General features: G+C 39.4%; 1 protein-coding gene across 5 annotated transcripts in view; it reads right to left on the minus strand.

Moving 5' to 3' along the window:
* Positions 1-356: 356 nt before the first annotated feature.
* Positions 357-27,568, minus strand: part of NTNG1 (netrin G1) — a 335,633-nt gene continuing 308,421 nt past the window's right edge. For 4 of the 5 annotated variants that reach the window (XM_024119979.3, XM_055084396.1, XM_028489046.2 and 1 more), the window contains one exon: positions 1,161-1,476. In XM_024119979.3, coding sequence (XP_023975747.1) covers positions 1,244-1,476 — 233 coding nt within the window. In that variant the 3' untranslated portion in view covers positions 1,161-1,243. Of the gene's footprint in view, positions 1,477-27,568 lie in introns of all 5 variants that reach the window. The other variant, XM_055084398.1, reaches the window with a different exon arrangement.

A 27,568-nucleotide genomic window follows, 5' to 3' on the forward strand; every position in this document is an offset into this window, starting at 1 on the left:
ATTTTTTTTTTTTTTTGCTGTTATAATGTTTCCCAAGTGGAAATAGTCTCATATTTTGCAGAAGTTGTCCAAGCTAGTGAACACCAATCCACCTTTCTGGTTACTAAATTCATCAGCTGAGTGTATTCAGTCCACATAGAAATCAGTAAAGCGAGTGTGAATCTGCTTGGTGGCTGCTCCTTTCATCTTAAGAAATCGCAATACAAATTCCTGAAATCGTTTATGCAGGAATTTTTATTCTTTAAATCTTCCAGTGTTAAAGCAACAAGAAAACACTTAGAATGTCCTTTGGTGGAATCTTATTACACTTGTTATATATGTAAACTGATATTCTTTGATGCCAGCAGGTTCGTTGCCCTTACAGAGAAATCTCTGCACAATGAAACAAAACAGAAGGAAAGAGGACAAAATAAAATGTCAGTCTTTGCTGATTCGAATTAGATACATTAACAGATTGTCTGGTAACACAAATTGGCAAGAATACAAAAAATCTACATATTACAGTATTTCAAGAAAAATAACTTCATTTGAATACAAAAGGATAGATACACTTTCTTTTTTTTCCTACAGCCACTCTTGGACAGTGGATGTGTGCTCGCACTGGGTAGACCCAGTGCTGCTAAGATATACGGGGTACGACTGGCTTGAGCTTTTGAAGGGGGTTGTTACACATGTGCATTACTAACATCAGACAAAGAAATCTTTCAACCAACAAGGGTTACAGAGCAACGTTCACCAAAGCACAGGTTGGAAGGGGTTCAGGGACTGAAGCAGGCCAATATGGCAGCTTGTAACACACTTCCTTAGACCCACAATGCACTGTCAGCAAAGGATGCTTCAGTTTGGTTGGTTCACACACGGGGCCGGTGGTGCAGGGGGGCACACCACGTGCGAGTAGCAAATGTTTTTAGGTTGGTTGATTTGTTGTTGTTGTTTTTTGTCGTTCCTTTTGGGGGGCTGTCACAGCCTTTCCAATCGGCGATAAGCTCTGCAGCGGGCAATGTGATTTGCAGGGATAATATCAACAGCTGCCAACGCCTCTGGAGTCAGAAATTACCAGTCTTGACTCTGGTGTGCTGTCCACGGCTGTTATATATGGCTTAGTTCAGCTGGGCCTTCTTAGTTTGTACACTGTGTTTGAGTGGGGGGTGGGTCTGAGGGTGGGTTTCCTATGTTAGTAGCAAATGCTGGGGCTGTGTGTGCTTCCCCACGGCCGGACCCGTCTGGTGGCTGGATGCGCCACCTAGATCCCCAGGGGGCCGGCTGTCCCCAGCAGAGCGGCCAGCGGCAGCAGCAGCGCGGGGCAGCCGCGCGGGGGCGCGCCCTGGCCCGAGTCGGAGCCGCAGCTGCCCGCTTCTTCGCACCGCAGCTTCTCGCACAGGATGCCCGTGTACGCGGCGGGGCACAGGCAGCGCACGTTGTTGTGGCACGTCCCTCCGTTCTGGCAGTGCAGGAGCTCGTTGTCGCAGACATTCGCTGCAGAACGAGGGAGGGGGGCGCGGGGAGGAGAAGCAGAATCAATTTAAGTTCATCTGCTACATCATGTTTTCAGCTTAAAAAAAATCTCTATCGATCTTGTTCCTCCCCCTCCCCTCCGCAAACTAAGCATGTGACTCCAATTTCCAAACAAATGTAGTCTGCTGCCTTTGTTTTGATCATATTAATTCTTTTCATATAGATTTTTGCTGCAATCTTGGATATTATCATTGTCCATTTCAGGCTATCAAATACAAAGTAATGTGATACTCCTGGTTCGGCAGTATCTTCTCTTCATGGAACTGGGACCTGTTGTGACCTCCAGGGTGTTTCAAGGATAGTGCCTGATACAAGAATGCAGAACTTTGAGGCCAGATGAATGGAATTAAAATGCAAAGCAGTATTGCTAAAATGACCAAGAACCTCTAAGGGGTGGGCCATTCTCCCTGCAGGTGACTCCAGGGCTGCATGCAGGAAGGCAGGAGGAGCCCACGGGCAAGCATGGGGCAGGGGGCAGGCAGCATGCTCCGGGTGAGGCAGCAGCCAGATCCGAAGAGAGAACGCTTTTCATGGGAGGAATGTGAGGAAGAGCAGTCCCATTTGCCCCTAACAGCCTATTAGGATATTTTTTGCCTTGTAAATATAGCAAGTAGAGTCCAAGGTTACCTTGATTTCCAGGAATAATAATAAATGCAATGGTGAAACCCTGATTATCAAAATTTCACTATGTCCATCAATTTATAGAATCAGTTGGAATAAATCAAGCAAGCAATTTCAGATACTAAAATTCATTCACAGTCCCTGTCATGTAACTTGCATCTCTAATAATTTCTTACTCCTTCAAAAAACTAGTTATCCTCATTAATTCCATGTCTCCTATTATTTTAGATAATCAAGGTTTCACTGATTTAGCAGAATGAAAAATAGAACACAGAGAAATTAAAACAACACCAAAGAGCAAAAGAGCCAAGAACACTTGCCAGCAACATATGCTGCTTAAGCCCTTAATATATAGAACCACTCTGGAAGGGGGGGGGGCAGGGCGCAGAGCAGAAAAAGTAGCTTCTTATAAATTATAACATTCTTCATTTTTTAAAAATGTCATAGTCAAATTTCCCCAGGGATACCACATGAATTAAACACACACACACACACACACACACACACACACACACACACACTATTGCTATCAAGTGTAAAGTATTTAAAAAACCCTCACCTCCCAAGTAATAATTCAATAGAAAATATTGCCTTGTCCATTAATTATGTTCAATAGTATGTCACCTTCAAAAGAAGCTTCTTAAACACAAACATGCTAATGCTCTGTGTGCAAATGAGCTGAAAAAAGATGGTGGTGGATGCTCACAGAGTTAATAACAAAGTGCCCTAAACAGGGACCTATTTTCCCACCTTCCACAACAATTCCTTGGCAACCTCTAATATAGTTGCATAATGGATTGGTATAATTTTCAAATGTACCCACATTTGCTATCTGTAAATGTTAGAAGTGACTATTAAGGCCTATAAATCCTTCAGGCTCAAAATATTGATATATCTAATGATTATGTAAGCTACCTCTCATTGGGTGGCTTAGAAACCATGAATATTAGACCCAAATTATAGTATTTTATGAGTCATGGTTTAAAATGTCAAGATCTGTAGCTTTGAGGCAAAGCGTACAAGGGTAGAGTGGTTAAATTCATGGTCAAAACTGACAAAAAGCCTCTTTTTTTGGTGGTTGTTAATTTGGAAAGCATACATAGGTTTTCAGGATTTTGTTTTGCTTACACTTTAGGAAATATCTGTTTACACTTTAGGAAATGTCTGTTACACTTTAGGAAATATCTGTTGGGGCAACATGGAATAAACAGATCCAAATAACTGTTTCCATTTAAAGTTAAAGATTCTCAGCATTTCTTGTTCCAGGCAGCAGATCGCTGAATGGGATATTTCCTTTCATTTGGGCACTACACATAGGGAAATATTGTTTCCATCAATATCGATAATTGCTTGCCTTGAATAATTGAGAAGGAATCGATAGTTAATTAAATATCACTCCCCTTAAGAAAAAAAAAAAGCTATTTTTCTTCTTCTTGGACCTGAATGTAAATCAGTAGTTGAACAGAGGTTTCTTTTTTTCAAGAAGCTTGTGATTAAGTTAAAATTCAATACCTTTCCTACATTTAAATAATCTACTACTTGATGTTGATGACTGTGACAAATTTAATAAATATTCAAGGACCAGATGTAACCCAGGATTAATAATCACATCAGTTGGGGTAATATGTTTTCTGTAAGAGATAAGCAGAAAAAATGAAACCTGGAATATATTTAATTACTTTAGAATTCACTTTAAGACACACTACATTTGGTCTCTTGATTGTGCTATTCAACAAATACAGAACTTTACCATATGCACAGATCTCTCTGTTGGAATCATGTGCTAGAAGTACATCTAAACCTAACTACAAATCTTACCTGCTATTCATAAACTTATGCTCCATCTTCATGTCATTTTGAATCAAATTTGTGGTGCTTAATGAATAAACTAGGTGGCTAACAAATATCACTGAGCTCTTCTTCAGCATATGAAACCTCGTACTGACCACCATGAAAAAAATAAAAGAAATAGAAAGCATGATCTCTGCTCTTATAAGGTTCACATCTGGTTGGGAAGATAAAACATATACAAGAAATAATCTAATATTAATTTCATTAAAAAGCTTTTATCATTTCCATCCAGTTCAATCAACATCTGCTGTGTGCCAGGTGCCCTGCTAGACTGTATGGTTGTAACTCTGCCTGCCCTAAAGGAGCTCACAGTTTTGCAGAAAACAAACAAATGAACATACACAGAAGTAATTATGATACAATATTAAAAAAAAAACTATAGAGGAAGTATTTGCCAACTGCTAGGGGAACTCAGATGCTGGTATAAATAATTATGTGGGGGAAGACTAGAGAAGACTATAGAAAGGAGATTGTATTTGAACAATGACATGCATCAGGCAGATATTGGTAGAAAGAACGTTATGGGTGGCGAAACTGTATCAGTAAAGGGAAGAAGACGTGAAAATACATTGTGCTGGTTATTAACCATTTGTCTCTCAACTCTAAATCCACCTTTCCTTCTGTTGTTGAGGCTGAAACCCTGCAAGCTGTCTCCTGGTTTCTGCCAACAGGACGCACTAGAGGGAACAGAGAAGGTAGGAGGAAGGAAGCAGAGATTTCCCTTTTCCTGATTCATGGCTCTTCCTAAGAGTATTGCCCCAGCAATGGCCCTACATCCCAAAAGCAGCAGTTGGTTCTGGGGCTCAGCCTTTTCAGAACCAGTTTCAATCTCACCCTTAGAGGTTTCTACACCAACCTGGCAGCATTCCTTCTCTAGAGGTTTGAGTCCCAGCTCCAAGGGGCCCCTGCCTAGCATTTCAGAGGTAATAGCAGCAGCCAGGCACTACCCCTCCTAAGAGGTATGGGTCCCACATCTGTGGGGTCTCTCCTCCAAACTGTTAGTTTCTTTTTCTTTTTAATCATTAATCAGTGGTTATTTATTGATAAATCAGTTATAGATAGAAGTGAGAGAATTATCCATGAGGTCTTTTGTTGATGTTGTTTTCTTTTTCTTTTTAAAATTTTATTTATTTATTATACAGCAGGTTTTTATTAGTTATCTATTTTGTACATATTAGTGTATATAGGTCAATCCCAATCTCCCAATTCATCACACCCCCCCCCGCGGCACCCCCCCACCACTGCTTTCCCCCCTTGGTGTCCAAACGCAAACTGTTAGTTTCTAATAACCTCATCCTCTTTCCTGTAATTCCTCAGCCCAAGAGAGATAACTGCTCCCTACTGACACAATTACTATCTCTGCGTTATTTCAATGTCCTCTTCTCGTGTTTAAATTCTAAAGCACCTGTTTAACCATTCCCCTTAGTAAATTATCTCTCTCCGTTGAAACACATAGTGTGGGTTCAGTTTTCTCACTGGAGCCTGAGAGACACATGGAAAATGTTGGTGAATGATGAATGAGGAAGGAATGGCATGGCCTGGATCTGAAGGTTCTACATAACATTCTACAGAGTTTAGATAATAGGCAATGGGAAGCTGTCAAAGACCTATGGGCGGGGTGGTGATTTAAAGGGGCAGAAAAGGTGAGGCTAGACCTGAGAAAGGACAGGCTGGAGGCAAGGTGACCAGATACTTCAACAGAATAGGCTTGGTCTGGGTTAGAGCAATGGGGAGAAGGAAGAAGGAACAGATTTGGAGACAGGTTATTTGAAGTAGGTAAGAGAGAGTCTGAGGTTCCTGTTTTTGGCATTTGGATGCATCATAATGCAATTTATTAAGAAAAGAAGATTGGAGGAAATGTTTGGTCAGGGAAGAAAATAAACTGTTTTTTGGACCTATTGACTTGGAAGGATCTGTAGGCTCTTCTGGAGGGGTCTTGTTATCAGTTGGAAAAACTAGTTAACAGTTCAGGAGGTAGTTCATCTTGGAGATACAGATTTGGAGCAGGAGTGATGGTGGTTATTGTTACATAAAGTGAAGAGAAAGGAACAGAAGACCTCATCCTGCTAGAATATAGACTAAGTCAAAATGAAGACTGCAGCCAGAACCCTGAAGAATATCAGCATTTAAGCCATAGGCAGAGAAAGAAAGACCAGGAATAATGCTGAGAGAAAAAGATCTCAACAAAATGCAGTGATGAAATGAGGTTATAAAATTAATCATAGAAGTCTTCCTGCTGTGGTTGTCTGTATCTAGGAATAAACAGATGGGAAGAGTATGAGAGGAAGGGCACTTTGAGCTGGATAAAGGAAATACGCAAAATAAGCATTTCATGCTCTTGATAGAATCTGGCAGAAGGGATTTTAGAATAGAGAAAGGATTGGAGGAATTTGAGGAATTAACATTTAATAGAGGTCTTTGGTTGTCAGTCTAAAGTAGTAGTTTTCAACAGTGGATGAATTTTGTCTTCCAGGGGACATTTGACAATGTCTGGAGATGTGTTTGTTTGGTTGTCACACCTCGGGGGGAGGTCATGCTACTGGCATCTAGTGGGTAGAGGTGCTACTAAATATCCTGCAATAAACAGGGCAGCCTCCTCCCCCCCCAAACAAAGAATTACTCCTCAATTAATGTTGGTGATAAAAGGGTGAAGGTCTGGATCAGGGTTATCAGCCACAGCAAAGAAGATGGGCAGTTGTCCTTATGTATATTGGGGAAAGGAGAATGAAGATGCCTTGGTGACTTTAGATCAGAGAGAGTGAGTTTTCAGGTGCAGAACCATAGGAATTAAGACGAATGTAGTACTCAAAGCTAAAACATAAGAGCAGATTATCTTCCTGGGGGAGTTAAATCAGAAGACTGGGATCTAAATGGTCTAAGACAGACCATTTAGTATTGCTTACAATTAAAGAGGAACCAAAATCACCCTTGTCATGTAATTCATCCTACCTTGCTCTGATAGAAATAGTAAAATCAAAGCTTGAGGAAACTTCAAAAACTATCTAGACAAGCTCAAGATGAGGAAACTGAAAACAAGGGTAGCTCTAGATCTAGCATCCAGGTCTCCCAATTTACAAATTACTGCTCTTCACATAGAAGAGAACAGTCAGGAGAAAGGCAGTGAATGTGCTGCACAGTGTGAAATGCATTCTATGCTCCCCAAGACAACGTAAGTAACTCCTCTGTAGATCCTCAGTAGACTTTCATTTGTATCGACCAACTGATCTGTTTTCATACCACACTGGGTGGAGGGCTTTGTTGATAGCATTAAATTTCACATCTTCTAGAGTTCCAACACATTCTGGCAGAGCTCCAAATACAAATCAGCTCATACATAAAATACCAAAAATAGGTCTAGCTTGGGAACAGCAAATATGTTGCATATGCTCTGATTTCCTCTTCCTCTATGTAGAAAACATAGCTACTTAATCATGGCATTCTCTTGCACTAAACTTCAGAATTCCTTTCAACACAAGGTTTTGTAATAAGAACATTTTGTATTCTATTACAAGCTAATCACTAAAGGGATGTCGCCTATAAGCTGAAGTTATACATAATGGCCCATCTCTGGGAACCCTGCCTTCCAGGTAATGAGCGTTAAACTAAAATACCTTTGTTTAGCTCACAGGAAACACCCTGACCAGGCCCACCTGTGAATGACTGCAGGGAGGAAGAAATTAACACATCCGTTCCAGAGGCTGACCAGAACCAGGAAATATTTGACTTTACTCCCTCCCCTTTTAGAATAAAATAAGCCAGAATTCTAACACAGGCAAGATGGTTCTTTGGGGCATGAGTCCACCATCTTTTCAGTTTGCTGGCTTTCTGAATAAATTTGCTATTCCTTGCCCCAACAGCTCCTCTCTCGATTTATTGGCCTGTTGTGTAGCAAGCAGTACAAGCTTGGACTTGGTAACAGTTTCAGGCATTTACCACCAGTCGACAGAACTGGCATGAGGATAAACACCCATTTACAAAATCCTGGCATTATCTCCATTTCATCTTGCATAGCATTGCAGGTTAAAAATCCAACTAGGGATTTCTACCCAATAAGCACTTTGCAGTTATCACTTCTTTATTTGGTGCCCTTCAGTGTGGATTTGCCTCAAACTGAAGACACTGACCTTATTTTGATAAGTATTTACATTGAGCATGTCCCGATTCTTTCTACATTGCTTTTGACAAATTAACAATGTGCTATCTCAATAAATAGTGAAGGTTCATTTTTAAATCTCTTACACAAAACTTGATCTAGTATTGGATACAAATTATTATTTGCTAGACACAATTCTTTTTATTATAATAAAATATAATCCTTAGATACAGAAAAAGCTAATACTACTTTGGTAATAGCTTGACTATATTCTAAAGGATCATTTTACTATTGATAGAAATAAATTCATTATGGTGTGTCCAGTATCACACCATATATCCTATAATCCCGTGATGTTTCAATATTAGGAATGCTTTCAAACCAAGATAATAAAATATCAAGGTCTAGCTTGGGAACAGCAAATATGTTGCATATGCTCTGATTTCCTCTTCCTCTATGTAGAAAACATAGCTACTTAATCATGGCATTCTCTTGCACTAAACTTCAGAATTCCTTTCAACACAAGGTTTTGTAATAAGAACATTTTGTATTCTATTACAAGCTAATCACTAAAGGGATGTCGCCTATAAGCTGAAGTTATACATAATGGCCCATCTCTGGGAACCCTGCCTTCCAGGTAATGAGCGTTAAACTAAAATACCTTTGTTTAGCTCACAGGAAACACCCTGACCAGGCCCACCTGTGAATGACTGCAGGGAGGAAGAAATTAACACATCCGTTCCAGAGGCTGACCAGAACCAGGAAATATTTGACTTTACTCCCTCCCCTTTTAGAATAAAATAAGCCAGAATTCTAACACAGGCAAGATGGTTCTTTGGGGCATGAGTCCACCATCTTTTCAGTTTGCTGGCTTTCTGAATAAATTTGCTATTCCTTGCCCCAACAGCTCCTCTCTCGATTTATTGGCCTGTTGTGTAGCAAGCAGTACAAGCTTGGACTTGGTAACAGTTTCAGGCATTTACCACCAGTCGACAGAACTGGCATGAGGATAAACACCCATTTACAAAATCCTGGCATTATCTCCATTTCATCTTGCATAGCATTGCAGGTTAAAAATCCAACTAGGGATTTCTACCCAATAAGCACTTTGCAGTTATCACTTCTTTTTTTGGTGCCCTTCAGTGTGGATTTGCCTCAAACTGAAGTCACTGACCTTATTTTGATAAGTATTTACATTGAGCATGTCCCGATTCTTTCTACATTGCTTTTGACAAATTAACAATGTGCTATCTCAATAAATAGTGAAGGTTCATTTTTAAATCTCTTACACAAAACTTGATCTAGTATTGGATACAAATTATTATTTGCTAGACACAATTCTTTTTATTATAATAAAATATAATCCTTAGATACAGAAAAAGCTAATACTACTTTGGTAATAGCTTGACTATATTCTAAAGGATCATTTTACTATTGATAGAAATAAATTCATTATGGTGTGTCCAGTATCACACCATATATCCTATAATCCCGTGATGTTTCAATATTAGGAATGCTTTCAAACCAAGATAATCTGTGGCCCTTGATAGATAAGGTTATAGTATTAATGTTAGACCCAAACAGAGTTATGTTGCAAAAAGATGAAGTGTGGAAGCTTGATGGAAAGGCTGAAGTCAGCAAGGTATTCTAATAGCTCTGATCATAGCTTCAGTAAGCAAGCCACCATAGTAGATAAATAAGCTCCCACAGATGCTACAAGTTTATAAAAACACTAGGAATTTTCACAGTGAAAGAATAGGGACAAGCAGCATTTCTTCCTCCTTCTTTCACTTCTTTTTCTTTTTCTTCTAGCTTGGATAATGAGAGTCACGGGGATGTGGCTAAATCATTTGCTCCTTCAACTTGTTTTTTGTAAGTTTCTTGATTGTCATTCATTTTTTCCTCTTCCTAAACTGCAAACTATTGTCAAAATGTGAATTATAAGACCTTGATTCCTTTTCCCTCTATTAGTCCTTTCTGGAAGGTATGGAAAAGCAGACGTAGAGAGGGAACCAAAATGTGCAAAGAGGGCACCAGCCAGGACTTAGTATAGCTACTTGTTCTATTCTTCTTTTCTTTTATGACCTGAAGGGTCACTTATTCCTGTTATAGTCATGATGACCCATTACATTACCACAGGGAAGGTTTCTTTCTTCTGTTTGGGTCTTGTTCAAAGCTATACATTTAGATTTACCCTGTCAGTGAGCTGCTAGGCTTGAGCAATGCTGGGTCTGTATTTATAGACTTGAAAGTTTCTCTTTTTGGCTTTGTCTCCCGTACTTCAAGGAATCGAGGCAATGTGTTACCATGACAGCCTTCCTTGATGGCTGTATTAATAAAGTGACCTCTACCTTCACCACCTGAAACAAGCCTAGGATTGCTGAGGGAAAGATGTTCCAAATGTTCCCGTCCTTTTCAAAGAAACGTCAAAGAGCAAATAACCTCCACCAAACAGGCTAATAACAAAGGCATGTGTGCAACATTCAGTTCTGATTTAGGCATTTGAGAGTCTGTGGCAGGGAGATGAAGAGCTGTGATTATGACCCATTTATTCAGCCTTGGCGGCTGTTTTACTAAGTTGTGAGATGTGAGACGTAAAACTGAACCTATAGGTTAGCTCCTGGTATATAGAAGAAACTTTATAGACTGTTGTCTAATGGCCTATTGGGGAATTCTAGGTGCATTTTTCCTATCTTTTCTTACTTATGTCTGGCCATGATTGGGGATATGGCTTTGTGGTAAAAAACACTGATTAAGTGTCATAAAACCTGAGTTTTAGTTCTGACTAGTCATCACTTTGCTGTAAGGCCTTGGACATAACACGAAACCACTTAGTGACATCCATTCATCCATCCATCCATCCATCCATCCATCCATCCATCCATCCATCATCCAATCAGGAACTGTTCTAGATGCTGGGCCCACAGTGTGAGCCAGACGGACCATGAAGCTGCTTCTGTGGAGCTCACATTCTAGTGACAGCTATAAAGTTAGAGAAAGAGTTTGAAGTAGGTGTTTCTGAAGTTCTCTTGAGCTCTGTGATTTGCAAGAATATTTCTCATGGAAAGCCTATCATCTTAAAAGGCAAAGAGTGGGGAATTCTTCCTCTTTTTCATCAAATACATGATAAAAGTTGGACTTCTCCAAGATTATAGTCCTGGTGATGACTTAGGTGGCTGCTTGGCTTGATCGGTTTTGCCTGCTGGTGCCCCACTGAACAGAGATAGTTTTTCTCCTCACTAAAAGCATGAGGTGGTATGAAGAGAATTAGGTGAAGAACTTGTGATTCAAGTCTGGTCTCTGTGGTTAATGGGCTGGGTGAACTTGGGGAAATCGTTTAACCTCTTTTGCCTCTCTTTCCTCACTTCTGAAGCAAGGATAATAACACTTGTCCTATTCACCGACCTCACAGTTGTTGCGAGCTTCAAGAAGAATTATGTGGTGGTGCTTTAAAAAATATAAAACACAACCTAGTATACTTTGTTAATGTTCAATACCTTCCCAATCTCTCCTAATGCTAGAAGCTCAGAGTGGAAGAGCAGGGTGCTTATTTTTATATCTGCCAGAATAATGAATTAATCACTACATCTCTAATGCAAGGTACGTGAAGTGAAAAGGAAGTAAATTTCCTCGCTCAAAGACATCATCTGTATATGTCCTCTGTAGATATGAATCTTGAGACAGCATGGGGTCAAACATGCAGTTATTGAATATTTAAATTCAACTGCTGTGTACTTGCAAGGTCAGATTGGACCAGCAGTGCCTGTTTTCTCAAAGGTGACTTGTATACTTGCGTTCAATGAGCATTCTCCTGTGCCAATCAGAGTACATAAGGTGTGTTTTCAGAATACCAGGGGGGTACTGCCCCTTGGACAACCTTTAGCTTCTGCGATGGTAAAGCAGGGGATACAGTATCTATCTAGACTGAAACCTGGGAGCCATCAAGTGAAAACATCCTTGCTTTCCTGCTCTCAACCTATACTCCTGTCTGTGCCTGTATCCATCATGGGACAGTGACGCTGGTGGCATGATCCCCATGTGACAGCATCCAGCCTACTTTGTTTCAGTGTAATGAGGCCAAGGAGCAGAGCTAAAGGGGCTGTAGGGAACAATGTGGAGCTGTCAGCAGGCGGTCAGACATGTCTGGGTAATCTAGTACAGCAGGTTCTGACATTAGAGAGCAGCAATTCTATTCTTATTCATCTAATATCAAAGCACTGATTATGGGAGTGACACTTGCTCTTGTCCAATCAAAGGAAATGCTACTCAAAACATCATAAGAAAGCCATGTTCATCTGAAGGAGCCTATGCCTGCAGTATGCAGTAACCCAGCTAGCATGAATGAGATAACAGGTGACTCGAATGCAGGAGCTAGAGGCACTGCCCAAACACCCCCAAGTTTTTAGCCATTGCAAACTGAAAAACAACCTTTGCTGATGTTGAGAAATAATTAATTCGTTGAGAATCCCACAAGCCAAAGGCTGGGCACCTTTCCTAAAGCGATCTTTAATGATGTATTGAAATCCTATTTAGGTCAACACCTTCAGACACAGACGCAGGCAAGGTGCTCATAAAAACGGTGCTGAGAAATCACAGAGTTTCTCATCTGGTATCAGAAAATGCACTTGTCTAGTTTAATGAAAAGGTGTAACCTCTACTCTTTTGCCCAAGGTGAAAGACGGCGTTCATTGGGAGGCGTAGTCACACACGATGGCAACATACATCAGGGTATAAACCATCATTTCAAAGTACATGTCATTATGTCAGAAGAGAAAGCAGTACAAATATTTATCTAGTGTGATCCCCATAAGTACACCTCTCCATGTACCTTTTGTAACATAAACTTTAGAGAAAGTACTGGGACAGATTCTAATGAAATGTGACCAGTGTTCATCTCTGGCTGGTAGGCGTGCAAGTGATTTCAGTAACTTTAATTTTCATCTTTATACTTTTTCCTCTTTCTAAATTGCCTGGAATAAATGTATAGTCCTTTGAAAATATTAAAAATGTTAATAAAAAGAATTTTACTTGAGAAAATAAAGGTATCTTTTACTGAGATGATAAAGGTAATTTCAATAAATGAATCATGTGACCACATTTTGGCACATTTTAGTATTTGTTATTAATATATATTTCTAGTCAAACTACCAATTATCTTAAATATCTACAAAAACTATCTCAGGAAAGGCATAATCCTATAATCATACACAATCCTATACTCATACACAATCCTATACTCATACACAATCCTATACTCATACACAATCCTATACTTATACACAATCCTATACTTATACACAATCCTATACTCATACACAATCTATACTCATACACAATCCTATACTCATACACAATCCTATACTCATACACAATCCTATAATCATACACAATCCTATACTCATAAGAGAGACTTAGACACAAGGATTCCTTGCCTTGCAGAACACTGCACAGCCTCAGGTGTGAATGGAACCAGTAGGGTCTCCTGAGCTAAAGTGATCTGTAGCCCAAGGGCCATCTCATTGTGAACTAGTGCAGACTGATGCAAAATGAGGGGATATTTTTACATTTGAAGATCAAGCCATAGTGAGGACTGTAACTGAATTTCCCACCACCTTCCCAGTAGAGGGGTTTATAGTCAGATTTAACCTAAAGAAAGCATATTTCATACTACTTGAGTTTGTGGGAGACTCATACGTGCTACACTTGTACATGTCTGCACTATATCTGTGACCTGTTCATTGTGGCTGTATCATGAATATTCAGCCCTGTCCCTGGCACAAATAGATGCCCGATAAATATTTATTAAGCAAGTAAATAAAATTCATCCTTTGTTCTCTGCCTCCTTCTGAGTGGTGGATACAAATCTATTATTAGTAGACTGATATCAATACAAGTGGACATACAGCTCATGGGTTGGAGAGCAGGAAGTAGGAGGAACTTTTCCTTGGTGGCCTCCTTTCAGTTTCTGTGGAGTGGGAGGTAAGGCTTCTGCTGAGCCGGAGAGGCAGAGTTAAGCTGGGGTTAACTCATGCTCTGGAGTTAAGGGAAGGGATAGATATTTGGCGGGGAATGGGAGGAAGCTATCTAGGGACACACCGAAAAATCGCTGGTCAGCTTTGACATTGCAGCTCAGCTTGTATGTCATGATTTGTCAGGGCTTCTCGTAAGTGATTCCATGATGAAGAATATTAGCTAGAAGAGAATGGTGATTAGTTTGGGGTTTTTGCCTTTAATGATACAATATATGCTTTGGGGAGGGACGGAGGGAGGGGAAGAAGCAAGGGCAGGCAGATGAGTTAAAAGATCAGAGGCATTCCCTTCATGTTTCATTAGTCACAATGTATTACCTCTCATAATCTTGGCATTGTGGGTAATATGAAGGTAAAGAAACATGGCCCTGAAGGAACTTAGTGACATGTTTCTTTTAATTGGAACGTGACTGGTTAAATTTGGAAAACAGGCTAAAGGAAAGTGCAGATGGAGCTGTTCTATGTGGCACTGGAGTGGAGGTGAGAGATCATCGTGGCACTTAGAAGAATGCAAGAAAAAGGACTTGGTGTTCTTTAAGAATTGTAAAAGACAATCCATACAGCCCCATTCAATGCTGAAGATAGATCTGTAAAACAATTCACATTCTGAGTAGGAAGAAGAGCCATACTACAGGCCTTTGATATTCTGCATTAAGATATTCAAGTATCTGTGGCTGAAAGGAGATAATGGTGTCATTAATTCACATGCGTGGGTTTTCTTTTTTGTTTTTTGGAGACAGAATTTCAATGCCTTTGAGCACTTTGTAAAGCTAAAATATAATTTGGGGTTCCTGTTTGTCGAGCTATAGCCAAATGTCTCCTTAGAGACTTAATTTTTCCTATATATACTTGGCAGGAGTGTTCTAAATACGGTCTAAGCCCTCTTAGGATTTTTAAACAGCAGGGATATTTAAGTATGAAAAATAGCTACTGAAATCACACAGCAGTAAATTTCTTAATGATTTTTTTTCCCTGGGAATCACTGTAATTCACTCTTGTCTTCTGTGGCCTTGCTGTCACCATAACCACCTCCTGACGATGTCAAACCAAGTCTTGGGAGGTGATTTTATAATGTCAGGATGAAACAAAGCCATTTCCCTGTTAATGCCAATGTCAAGGCAAAATGAATTGGTGTCAATAAATTCAAGGTGAGGAAAACAACATTATGGAATCAAGAGAATGTGCAAAATGATGATGAGTCATTTAGGGATGCCAGGATCCAAATAAAATGACAGCTAATTTTCAAAAACGTATTTGTCACTGCACTGGGGACCAGACATTTAAGTAATCTAAAATACATTAGTGAGGTTAGGAAAGGACAAAGGGGTTACAATTATAGACAAGTCATAAGCGTACCTTTTCAATAAAGTCACAACGCACCATTGCAACTCACATTGTCTTTACCCATTGTTAAATTCCTGAGACACTCAAAATTTGAACTGCAAAGTTTAGTACTTAATTGTTTACTGTGGTGTTGTCCAGAAGTCTGGGTTCGAATACTGACATCACCACTCGTGGCTCTCCAATCTGAATTTCTGTGCCTCTGTTTCTTTATCTGTAACAGAGCCCATTTTACAGGGCTGTTGTGAGCATGAGAGATCATTCAACTCAATGATTATTATGAAGTGCTTTTTTAAGTGCCAGCCACTGCTCAATGTCCTAAAATAAAAAGACAGAATGGAAGAGCCACAGAAATAGTGTTTATTTTTATAGCTTCATGTATTTATGTCTCATTAGATAATGTAACTTCACAAAGTGGATGCTCTTGTGTCTTTTAGTTCATTTTCATCATTAATAATTTCAGCTTCTTTGGTGCTTAAATACTCTTTGATTTGAAAAATATCATCTTTCAATACTATAGTCCCTTACATGAAAAAACAACGGCAATTTATTTAGTTTTCTTCAATGAAGAGGAAAACAGACAAAAGTCCTTATTAAAGAAAGTGTTTAAAAAAGACAGGGATGCTAGACTAGCTCAGGAGTAACATTAAGTAATTCTATGCAACATAACTTTTGCTGAAACTACACTTAAACATGAGGCATTAGAAAGAGGTACTCAGAGTCCTTTCTCAACATTCAAAGGAATCCTTTCATAATTGGTTAAGAAAATGGTATAGAGATGAGAATAAACCTGTACAGTAGATGACCTAAAAAGGAGGGAATGAAGTCATTGCAAGTATGTAGAAGGGTGTTTTAAGGCTTTCCCTAAGAAGAGCAAGGCTGTTGTATCTCAGGAGAGAGGAGAGCTAGTTAGATGGAAGTCAAGAGGCTAGCAAGCAATGTGTGGGAGCTTTCAGATCCAGCGGCAGAAAAAAAAAAATTATAAATTGGTTTGGATACAACTGGGAGGCTGTGAACATTATTTAAAACAGTGAAAAGATGTTAGCGCTTCTCTTTGAAGCAGACTAAGGCATAGCAAGGTTAGATGAAGCAGGGATGAATAAGATTTGGGTGACTGGTTAAAGAGAAATCATATGATGTGCTTTGAAAATATCTTATTCTAACACATTTCACTTTCTTCGACATCTCTAATTCTTATCTTTGAATATATATAATCTTTATATTAATAAGGAGTTATTATAGAATATAAGCTCTGTGAAGATAAGGATTTTGACTGTGTTGTTCCCAGTTGTATGTGCAAGCCTTGAAGAGTGCCTAGTATCCAATGAGTATGAGTATTTTTGAGTGAATGAACAAGTGAATTTTATAGAAAAAATTCACATATTCCATATCCATTGCTTCATTTCTTCTTCTAGAATACTTTCCCATGGTGTTTACTCTCTATCCCCTAAGTCAAAGGGATTTATTTATTTATAGCACTTCTATTGCACAGAAGTGCTATAGCCAGATTGAGTTCTCACTCACAGCCTTCAGTGGTTGCTAAATGGATAATTCTGAAGCCAGGATCCTCCACAATGTGGGGAGACGAGAATCTCCCCACTGTCTGCTTTCACTCCCCAGTATGAACTTGCTACTCCTGGCTAATCTATTCACTATTTTAAACACACACACACATACACACACAAAATTAAAATAAATAATAAATACGAGGCTAGACACTTTTACATGTCATCTTGGAGAATATTTCCACTAACCTGGCAGGATAGGTGCTAATGATTATTATTACCATTTCCATTTTATAGGAAACCTGTGGATCTTATCCAAGCCCCACCAGTGACTGAGCACAGCAGCAGGACTAGAACGTAAACTACTCTGACACCAAAGCACTGTCAGTCCCTGGTGCCTTCCTGTCCCTCAACTGCTGTATCCTGGCCTCCGAGTTGGTTGCCTCTGATTCTGACCTGTCCTTCCCTAAACTCCCCACGTATTTTTGAATGTCTAACTCATGGACAACACCCATGGCTTCTCTGACTCTTCCAGCCTTCAGACACCAGTTCTGCCTTTCAAACCTTATGGCAGATGATCTGGATCTAGATCTGGACATAGATATAAAAGTAAATATAATTTGGATGGCCTGGATTTAAATCTTGGTTCCACCAAACACTAGCTGGGTGAGCCCATGCAAATCACTCGACCTACCTTTCTTCATTTATAAAATGGAGATAACCTCATAGGACTGTTATGTTGATTAAATAAATTAATTAAGACATATAAGGCAATTGCAACAATGCGTGACATAAAGTCCCTCAGTAAATGTTAAGTTTTATTTGACTCTTCAAAACCTACAACAAACACTCCTGTTTCATGTGTATTTCTTATCTCCTCAACTAAAGCATAAGCAATGTGAGGGCAGGGCTATTGTTGTCTTGTGCCTCGTTTCATTGTCTGCACTGAGAAACATGGTGCTTTGTGCAGAGCAGGCGGGCAATCTATAAACATTACTTCCTGAGGGTAGCAGACATCACTTTGTGTACTTGGCCATCTCTTGTCTTTGTATTCTGAGCATCTATACTATTTTCTGGTACATAAGAGGAAATTCTTCATGATGTTTCTTCTAGCGATTTCTGCATTCCTAAGATCATGTAAGAGTTAAATCGGTCCTGAGAACAGAATTGAAACAAATCTGAGTTTCATTACTAACTCCAAGTAGTGGCTTCAGAAAAGTCCCTTAGCTTAGCTTTTAATACCTTTTGTTTCTGTTCCTTTTGCCATGGAGCAAAGGAGAGCAGCTGGGAGAGAGGGGAAAGGAGGACAGGGAAGGAGGGGAATCATGGAGTTGGGTCGATGGGAGAGAAATACCCATAGAAACCTACCTGGACATGCGGCGCCAAGTGGGGCTGTCTCCAGCTCTGTTTGTTTTGGAGCTATGGATCACATTTGAAGTTTAAAATCTTCAAGATCTTAAGCTGAACTGTTTCTTGGATTTAGCTCCTATCCAGGCTATTTCACTCCAAGGATCAGAAGGATGAATGGCTCCCATGTGCTCCCCATAAAAGAGCACAGAAGGGTGAACAGGCCACCCCACAAATTCACATTCAGACTTGTCCTGGGGCCAAAGCTAAGACCTTGATTCAAACGAAAACGTTTCTTGTCACTGGCTGTGCTGCTTGGTATGCTGTGTGATCCCACATGGATCATCTTATCTGGTTTTATCTTCTAGCATTCTAATGGTTTTGTTCCATGTAGGCCTCTGGTTAATCTCAAGTTCTATGCTCTCATTCACCCCTCTTTCCCTGGATTCCTGCTACCTATCACTAATGCATTAGACCTTTTATCTATGTCCAGTCACTCATTTCTATGCAGTGCTTCCTTTTTACACCAGGTGTCCCTAGCTAGTCAGATCTTTTGAATGTCACTCTAGCCCAGTAAGGTCCGTTTCAGATACATCTCCAACCTGTTCAACCAGGCAATTCCTTTGTGCCAATGATGTTGCTGGTTATACATTTTTATGCCTCTTAAATCAACCTACAATGTTTAAATGCTCTAGTCAAAAGGCTAGCCTATGTCTGGCCCAGCTTTGTCAAGACAAAGCAGGCCAGTTTATTCACAGACTGCAAAGAAAGAAGAGATTCACAGAGGTACGGGTGGGCAACGAGGTTTTTAGAGTGTGGAAGGATGATGTCTCTGCTTATGTTAAGTAGAAGAGAAGAAATATAATTCACAGGATGTTAAGTTGAAGGTAAGTTAAGTTGCTTTAAACTTGAATACTGAAGCCATTAACTTGCTGCCACTCATTGCTTTCATATTTCCAAAATAATGATAAGAAGCCTCTTTTTCATAGTCTAAGAAGGAAGTATATAATTTCAGAATAACCCTAAATCTCCCAAATCCATCAAAATGGAAATGTACCTAAAAATGAATACATTTTTACTGTATTGTGGGCATTTGGCAATTTTTAGGGTTACTGATGACGTGAAGAATAAATAAGTCCTATGATTTGGAAGTGACTCCTAAGGACATAGCCAGGCTCTTGTATAGACGAGGTAGCAAACTGCTTGAAAAAAATCTCTCAAAACACAAGTATATTTTAGTTCTTGAAAATTTTCTGATGAGAACTCTTAGACTTTCTTTTGATAGAATGCTTAACTACCTAAAAAATGTTTTAATTAATATTAAGGATTATTCATTTACTGTTTTAAATTCATCCATTTTATTTTCTGAGAACAAGTGTAAAAAAAAAGAAACAAAGGTACCATGAGCTGAGATTGCGAATTATTTTTCCTAGCATTATATAACTAATGTGATGAAAGTTTATGGCAAAAATTCAGTCAGGGAAGAAGAATGATGCCAAAATTTCGAGGTAAATGAATTGGTATGACCAAGTTATAAACGACAAGAGATAGATTTGTTTTCGAATGTTAATATCAATAGATCCTTAACTATACTGCCAAGAGCAATCTTGTGAGAATAATAGGAAAAGATCGAATGGCCACATGAAAAAAGTAAAGGATTTGCAGTGATTTCCAACCTTCATTAGTTTATTTCCTAAGAAGCACATAGTGAATTCATGTTGATGATGGGTACTTGCCTAATGACATCAAAATGTATTATCAATACATGCTAACTAGACCAGGAATCTAGGTGGGAACATTCTTGAATAGAAACCAGTCAAGGCACAAATGAAGACTTGAGCTGGCAGTGGGAAAGCAAGGGAGAACCTCATTTCCTGGCTTGTTTGATGACGAAGCTAAGAGAACTGGAATTAGCCTGGTATAGTTGGTCTCTCACCTACTCTTTATAAGAAATAGCAAAGGCTGTGAAGTCATGCAGAGGTGGATCAAATCTTGGGTCCTTGTGTCACTAGTTACAGGGCTCCGTCAGGGCAATCAGTGAAACAGGCACAACATGGTAGAGTACTTTTGAAGATGAAAATAGATATTGCATATAAAAAGCCTACCAATAAATGGTAACTATTTGGATTATAGAGAGGTTTAAATGAGGTATGATTGTTTATGAATCATCTGGCTAGTAACAAGAGCGTCTTAAATGTTAGGGTTAATTCCTCTTCCTTTTATAAGAGATTAAAAAAAAATTCTCTACACCATCCTACTTCCTGTTTGGTAACTAAAAAGAAAAGTCTCTACTGATAGGTCAGTATATGTGTCACTTTTGGTGGGGAGGGGTTTCAGTTAAACCAAACTAACAATAACAAAAGCTAACATTTATTCATTAAGCACTTAGTGTGTAGCAGGCATTATTCTAAGTACTTTCCATGCACTGATTTATTTAAGCCTCTTAACAATTTTATAAGGTAGGTACTCTCATTTCAACAGTTTTACAGAAAAAGAAACCAAGACTCAGGGAAGGTAGATAACCTAAGGTCACGCAAGTTGTAGGTGCCAAAACCTGGGGTCTCACCTAGTCCTGTGGCCTTAATCCCTTCGTTATTCTGTCTGATTGCTATGCTCTCCACCCGTATGCTGAAATGCTGTGAAGACTACTACTTTTTGTCTGTTTCCTTCTCTACCAAAGAGAATCAAATACTAATCAATTATAAGGCATCCATGTGGTAAGGGCAATAGAAAACAGAAAAAGCATGTCTCTGTTGCAGACGCCTCAAAATTTAGATTTAATACTGAGTTTCTCAGCAAAGGCAGACACAGACTATATAATAGGTCCTTAATCCATCCATTTTTCTTACCTACTTTGCTCCCAACCTAGTCCAAGCCACTGACACCTCTCACCTGGACTACTGTAGTCTTGTTAGTCCCATTCTTCCCCTCCCTCCCTTGCCCCTTCGACAATCCATTGTCCACACAGTAGCCAGAATTATTATTTTTAAATTTAAACCCCCATATCATGCCACTCTCCTGCTTAACTTCCACTGCACTTAGAATAAATGCACACCTCTTGTCCTAGCCATCAGGGACCTGTGATCTGGTGCATATCCATCTCCTTTTACCTCATCTCATGCCACCTCCCTGTCACTCACTGTGTTCCAGTCACACTTGCTTCTTTCCATTTTCTGAACTGGCCAAGCTCCTTTCTGCCTCTGGGTTTTTCAGGAGGTGATTCCTCCGCCTGGAATACCCTTCCTCCACAACTTTCCATGGTGGGCTCTTGCTTGATACTCAGGTCTCAGCCAAAGTGTTAACTTCTCAGAAAAGCATTGGCTGACTGCCAGTCTCGAGTGGTGTCCGCCTGCCCACTGTTTATTCCTTTCCTGTCTCCCACCTGCCTCCCACCAGCTCATGGGCTCTTGAGAGCCGCGTCTATGTTTGTCTTCTTACCACCATATTCTCACCCAGAGAATGTGCCACCCAGAACAGCGCCTGCCACAGAATTCATGCTCAATACACATTTATTAAATTAACTGAAGCCTTCTATGGCTTGTTTCACCCAGCATCCTTCCTTTATGGGCCTAAAAATAGGGCAGGGATAATGGATTGTGTGGAAGCTTTCCTGGCTGGGATGGATTTTAATTGCTTTTCTACCCCAGGATTAGATAAACTCTTCTGACCTTCTGGGCTTTAAGCCATGATGATAACTAGAGAATACAATTAGCACCCCAATGCATTGGCTGCCAGACCCTTAGAGTTAAATATCACGGGACGTGTCACAGCAGTGTTGTTTCATGCAGACTTGCTCCAGGGGAATATTATGCACTTGGCAATCCAGCAGAAAATTCCCCTCAGAGAAAGAATCGTTGCTCATGATGGATGGACAGTTTCCAGCGTCGGTTTTCACAGCTAGGTTACCTCCTAATTTTTAGTTTGGTATAAAAGTGAAAGCTGAAGGATGTACTGCTGTCAAAAAAGGAAACTATCAAATAATTACAACTACTATTTCAACAGAACTGCCTTTTTCCCTGGCAGTGCAGCTAAGATGCTAGGAATATAAATATTCATAAGAAGTCAGTGTTAAACCATGGGCCACAGAAGAAATAATTTCATATCACAAACAGGAACTATTGGATTTCTCTGTGAGATTTAATTGCCAGAGTTTTTCCAAATTCTAAATACCTGTCCTGCCTGATAAAATATTATCAGCTCACCTCTTTCTGAGTGAAAGAGCAAAGGAATGATGTCATGGTAAAAGAGGCCAATAATGGCCTGAGAGTGTGCTCCTGGTGAACTGTCAGCGTGGAACTGTGCAGGGGCACCACTTAGTCGTGTAGCACTAGGCATGACGTGAGTGTTGTGAAGAGAACCAGGACTAGCCGTCTGCAACTCTGAGGTGGGTCTCAGCCTGCACACTCATTGTGCTGAGAAGTGTTTTGAGCACAGCAAACTGTTTTCTACTCTCAATGTTCGAAAAGAAACGGAAAAGAACAAAGACAGAAATCAGACAAGAGGATCCACAGTTGTACTTTAACTCATCAATTCATTTGCACTCCCTCGGTGCTCATCTGGCTATTGGGGAAGGAGGGATACTGATTTGTAATTTAAAATCTCCCACAGGTAAATCCACAAGCAAATAATTTGCTCTGGGAGTACCCGGTGTGCTACTGACTGAAAACGCTGCTGTGGGCGCGTCTCTTCAACATTCCAAAACCCTGTGTTGGAACAGCTCCTTTGTGCCAGATTCTAGGTTAAAGAACTTCCTTTGGAAGGTGTTTTAACAATCTCTCCCCTGCTGGTTTCCTGCTAGCATCACTGCATAATAGGTTTTGTCAGGAGAAACTAGTGGGGATGCTAAGGCCTACCCCTACCTGTAAGAAATCATTAATCTCTACTGTGAATAATTTCAAAAGCCTTGACTGAATAGAAATAACCTCAAATTGAAAATACAGATTTTTTTTCTCTTGGCGACTTACATTCTACTCCTGCCTCGCTCCCGCCCCTTCCTTTCCTTTTCTTAATGTAGTGTGACATCTATATATACTGGCAAGGGTATTTTCAAAGACTCTCTAACAGTAACAGCAATGAATGCAGAGAATGGGATCTTCAGAAAGTATGTACTCTATTTTGAGGCTGAATGAATAGCATAACCTGAAGCTAGTGGCCTCTGTGTTAGGAAAACAAGACATAACACCACAGAACCTGGGTTTTACAAAGAATATAGGAATACAGTTATCCTAGGTTTAAGACTCAAACCAAATTAATGCAATTTCTTTCTCTGTCTTCTTGAACGATATGTTTAGAAGTCCTTTCAAAGTTGCCAAAGCAAAAAGCAATGAACTGCTCTAACTTTTTTCTCTTTGATACACTTTAGGTAATAATAGTGTGAACTGATGCCAATAATAACATTTTTTCAGAGGTAAAGAGTTTAATAAAAAGAAATAAAATAAAAAATATGCATTGAAAATGATTTTAAAACAGCATTCATCCAACTTTCCAAACTATTTTGATGCTTTCTGAGATTGTAGGAAGTAGGACAAAATTAGGCAAAAATTAGATTATATTTCTTACTGGGGGAATAACACTTCCAAATTAAAAACAAAGTTTATATTCAACAAATGGGATTCCATTTATAGGTGAACTACAGTAATTGGAATGATAAATTTGGCCTACCAGGTTTTGGCATGCAAAAATATTATGCAAAGATCCATCATATGGAAAACGGTAACAATAGGTATGGTAATGGTAAGACATTACATATTTTTTTCTTTCCCCTGAGTTGTTCGGCTTCAAAAGGCCATCAGGTGATTTTTTGGTAACTGTTTCATGAGGACCATTAATGTGTGAATTAAGTGAATTTGCAGGTCTTTAAAAAGGAAGCTGTGGACACTGCTCACTTCTGCCCATGTCACAAATGATACCTATTTTTTAGTTTTAAGCCACATGGTCAATGAAGGCAGTGACCTCAGTAATGGACAATGTAATTACATACTTTATTTTCACTAAAATTGAAACTTCATTGAAAACGATTTTGTCTCTCAGTTTATTTATCGTGAAAAGTGCTTTTCACCTTTTGAACTCTAAGACTACTGGGCTGAATATAATGGCTAGAGATCTCCTTTAATTGTCTCTAACGACTTCAGAGTAGGCTGAAGTTAAATTTAAAATGATATAGAGTTCTTTTGCTTCCTCAGATTGGCAGTTCCTAATTTTAGAAGATTGCCAACGGAGCGGTATCACAGTGGAACTAGTGTGTCATCCGCATTAATCTGACTAACAGATTGAAAGTAAGGGGATTTTGAACTAGCTTTTTATTGTACTGTGTGTTTTAATATTTGACATTAGACATATGGTGAATAACATTCCCAAACTTTCAGATGAGAACATGTCAGAATTGAATTTATCTGCACTTGGGCTATTTTAGAGCAAATTTTAGATCAACTTTTAACGGGAAACCGAGCCTTTCCCTTTAATATAATGAACAAAAACACACAATCCGGAGGATGGGTCCATTTTCTAATATCACTAACTAAGGAGTCTGGGATATATAAATGAAAAAAAAGTCTTCAGCAAAACTTCCTCACGCTACTCATTACACAAAAAGCCAAGAAATTAATGTTCTGCTTCTTAGATATTATGGCAAAGTATTAGATTCATAATTTTCTAATACTTTAGGAAGCAAACACATCCTCACACTATGAACTCATAAGTCTACTGATATTAATAATTTATTCTGGGAGCTTATGTAGGATTCAAACCGTAATATTTATAAAAGAATGTTGCAATTTTCTTGTTACAAAAAAACTTAATAAAAAGTAAATTATCATTAGATAAACCCTTAAACAAAAGATCTATTTGCCTCTTAGAACATTACATGACTATCTGATAGGCACGTGCGTGTTATACTTAAGCACAATATTAAATAATACTCTCAAATTCTCTGTTAGTTGAGTGTAACACATTCATTGTAACTATGCTGGATGAGTGCTTGTATCCATGTATATCTTCAGCACTGAGCAGAGTGCCATGCACATGGGTACATGTGGAAGGTGCAAACGGAATTCAAACCCATTGCTTCCAGACTTTTCCAAATATGTATTGCTCTTTGTAGTTAAAGCATTGGATTGGGAATTTGGTACCAAAACGCCCAAAAATTCATACTGGAAAATAAGCCAAACGATAGGTGCATGTATGGTGTTTCCTTCCAACATGGGTATGTTGCCAGGTGGCCTTTATTTCTCCTAACAAATATTTTTCTTTTTCTTTTTTTTTTTTTACACAAATGTTTTTCTAATGAAGGAAAACAGACTGGAACAATTCTATGTGTACATATCTAATTTACATGTGAATTCCTACCGAAACAACTTAGAGGCAAGACATTCGAGAAAGTACTTATCCTCTCTGAGACTCTCTTTCTTCATCTGTAAAATGGGCATGATAATACTTACTTCAAAGAATTGTTGTCAGGACTAAATCAGATGACCCAAATAATAAATAATGTGTGTGTGTGTGTGTGTGTGTGTGTGTGTGTGTGTGTGGTGGGGAGAATGAAGGTTGTCAGGGTGTGTGGGCTTCCAGTTACAGGACAGATAGGTTATGGGGATTAATGTATAGCATGTGACTATGGTTAACAATACTGTGTTATACATTTGAAAGTGGCTAAGAGAGTAGTGTATCTTGGGATTTCTCATCACAAGAAAAAATGTGTAACTGTGTGAGGTTACGGATGTTAACTAGACTTACTGTGGTAATCATTTTGTAGTATATACGTATATAAAATCATTGTGTAGTACACCTTGGACAAATACGTTGTGTGTCAATTATATCTCAATAAAACTGTGGGAAAAAGTTTAAAAAAAAAAGCAATACAAAAAGGATGGTGTTAACCACACAAGTCTGAGGCTTGAGGTTTATATTTTCTTCAATTAATACAACTTAGATGTGCCTGTAATTAGATTCATAATGAAACAAAAAGGAAACCATTTCTTAAATGTGTGGATGGTGTTGTATGTAGAATTTGTGCACAATAATCAGTAATTCATTTATACGTTGAGTTACATGACACATCATATTCCAAATGTGTAATTCCAAGGGCCTAAGACCTAGCATTCCAGTATGGTCTTATGGAGATTGGTTTCACGGTGGTCTGATAGCTAATGGTATATCAAAACACACATGTCATCCAACTGGGGATTAAAGTCTTACATCATGTTATGTAAGCAACAGTATTGCAATGTGTAGCCAGACAGAGGTATTTGCTGCCCAACATAAAAACAAAATGGAACCTCTAACCCTGGGTTATAGGGTCCCCTGGTTAGTACCAGGTAACTGAATCTACTTCGGGAGTAAAGAGTTGGATGAAGAGCAGTGTGTTATCAGCAGCCACATCAAAGGCTTTCTAAGATCCAGACAGAAGTCCCAGTAAGCAAGTAGGCTGGGCCCCTTGGTGGGTCCACTTGCTTCTGGTGGGAGCTCTCAGAGAGGTCTGTCTGATTTACTTGACCGACAGTGATCCCATACCAGGGTTTCCAGGATTAGGTGTGGACTTACAACAGACTCCAAAGTTAGTCTGGCTGAGAGGAAACTTGCTTGTGGCCACTGTGCCCAAATCCTGCTCTCTCTCCTAAAGTTTGAAAGCAGGGATGTGGACATCTGCTTGATGTCCAAGGAGTTTCATTTTTGTTCAACTCAAGTAGCTTACAGTCAAGTTAGCCTATGGCTTATCAGACCAGCCCATGGAGGGCATCAAGGCTTCCTGTGGGTCACATTATTCTCCTTCTACTTACTGTAGGCAGACCCATTCACCCCACTTAAAGCCCAAAGTGATTCCAGGGTGCCTTCCACTGCCCTATTTCATCTCCTTGTCCTTCATTGCTCGTCCCCCTTTTCCATGAGATGGTTTTCACTTTCTAAGATAAAATGACCTGTCTCCCATCAGGATGGGTCACTGTGTTATGGCCTGGGGAATATTCTTATCCTTTCTAGAAATAGATGCATCTTTCCAAACCTCACTGGGGACTATTCTGTGACACCTAGCCAAGTTTTCAAAGATCCTGTTTATAGTATTTGTAGCCACTCTATGGAGCCATCTCCACTCCTCCTCACACACTCTTCCAAAGGGATGACAGGCACAGGACACAAGAGCTGAGACAGTGTGTCTGCCACCAGCAGCTAATGATCTGATAATGAAGAGGATTCTTGCCATTTCTTGTCTCCAGGGCAACAGAGGGAGCCTGACCATATAGTACTGACATGACATCAAGAAAGTTGATATGACA

Source organism: Physeter macrocephalus, chromosome 4, assembly GCF_002837175.3.
Source record: "Physeter macrocephalus isolate SW-GA chromosome 4, ASM283717v5, whole genome shotgun sequence".
Taxonomy (NCBI): Eukaryota; Metazoa; Chordata; class Mammalia; order Artiodactyla; family Physeteridae; genus Physeter; species Physeter macrocephalus.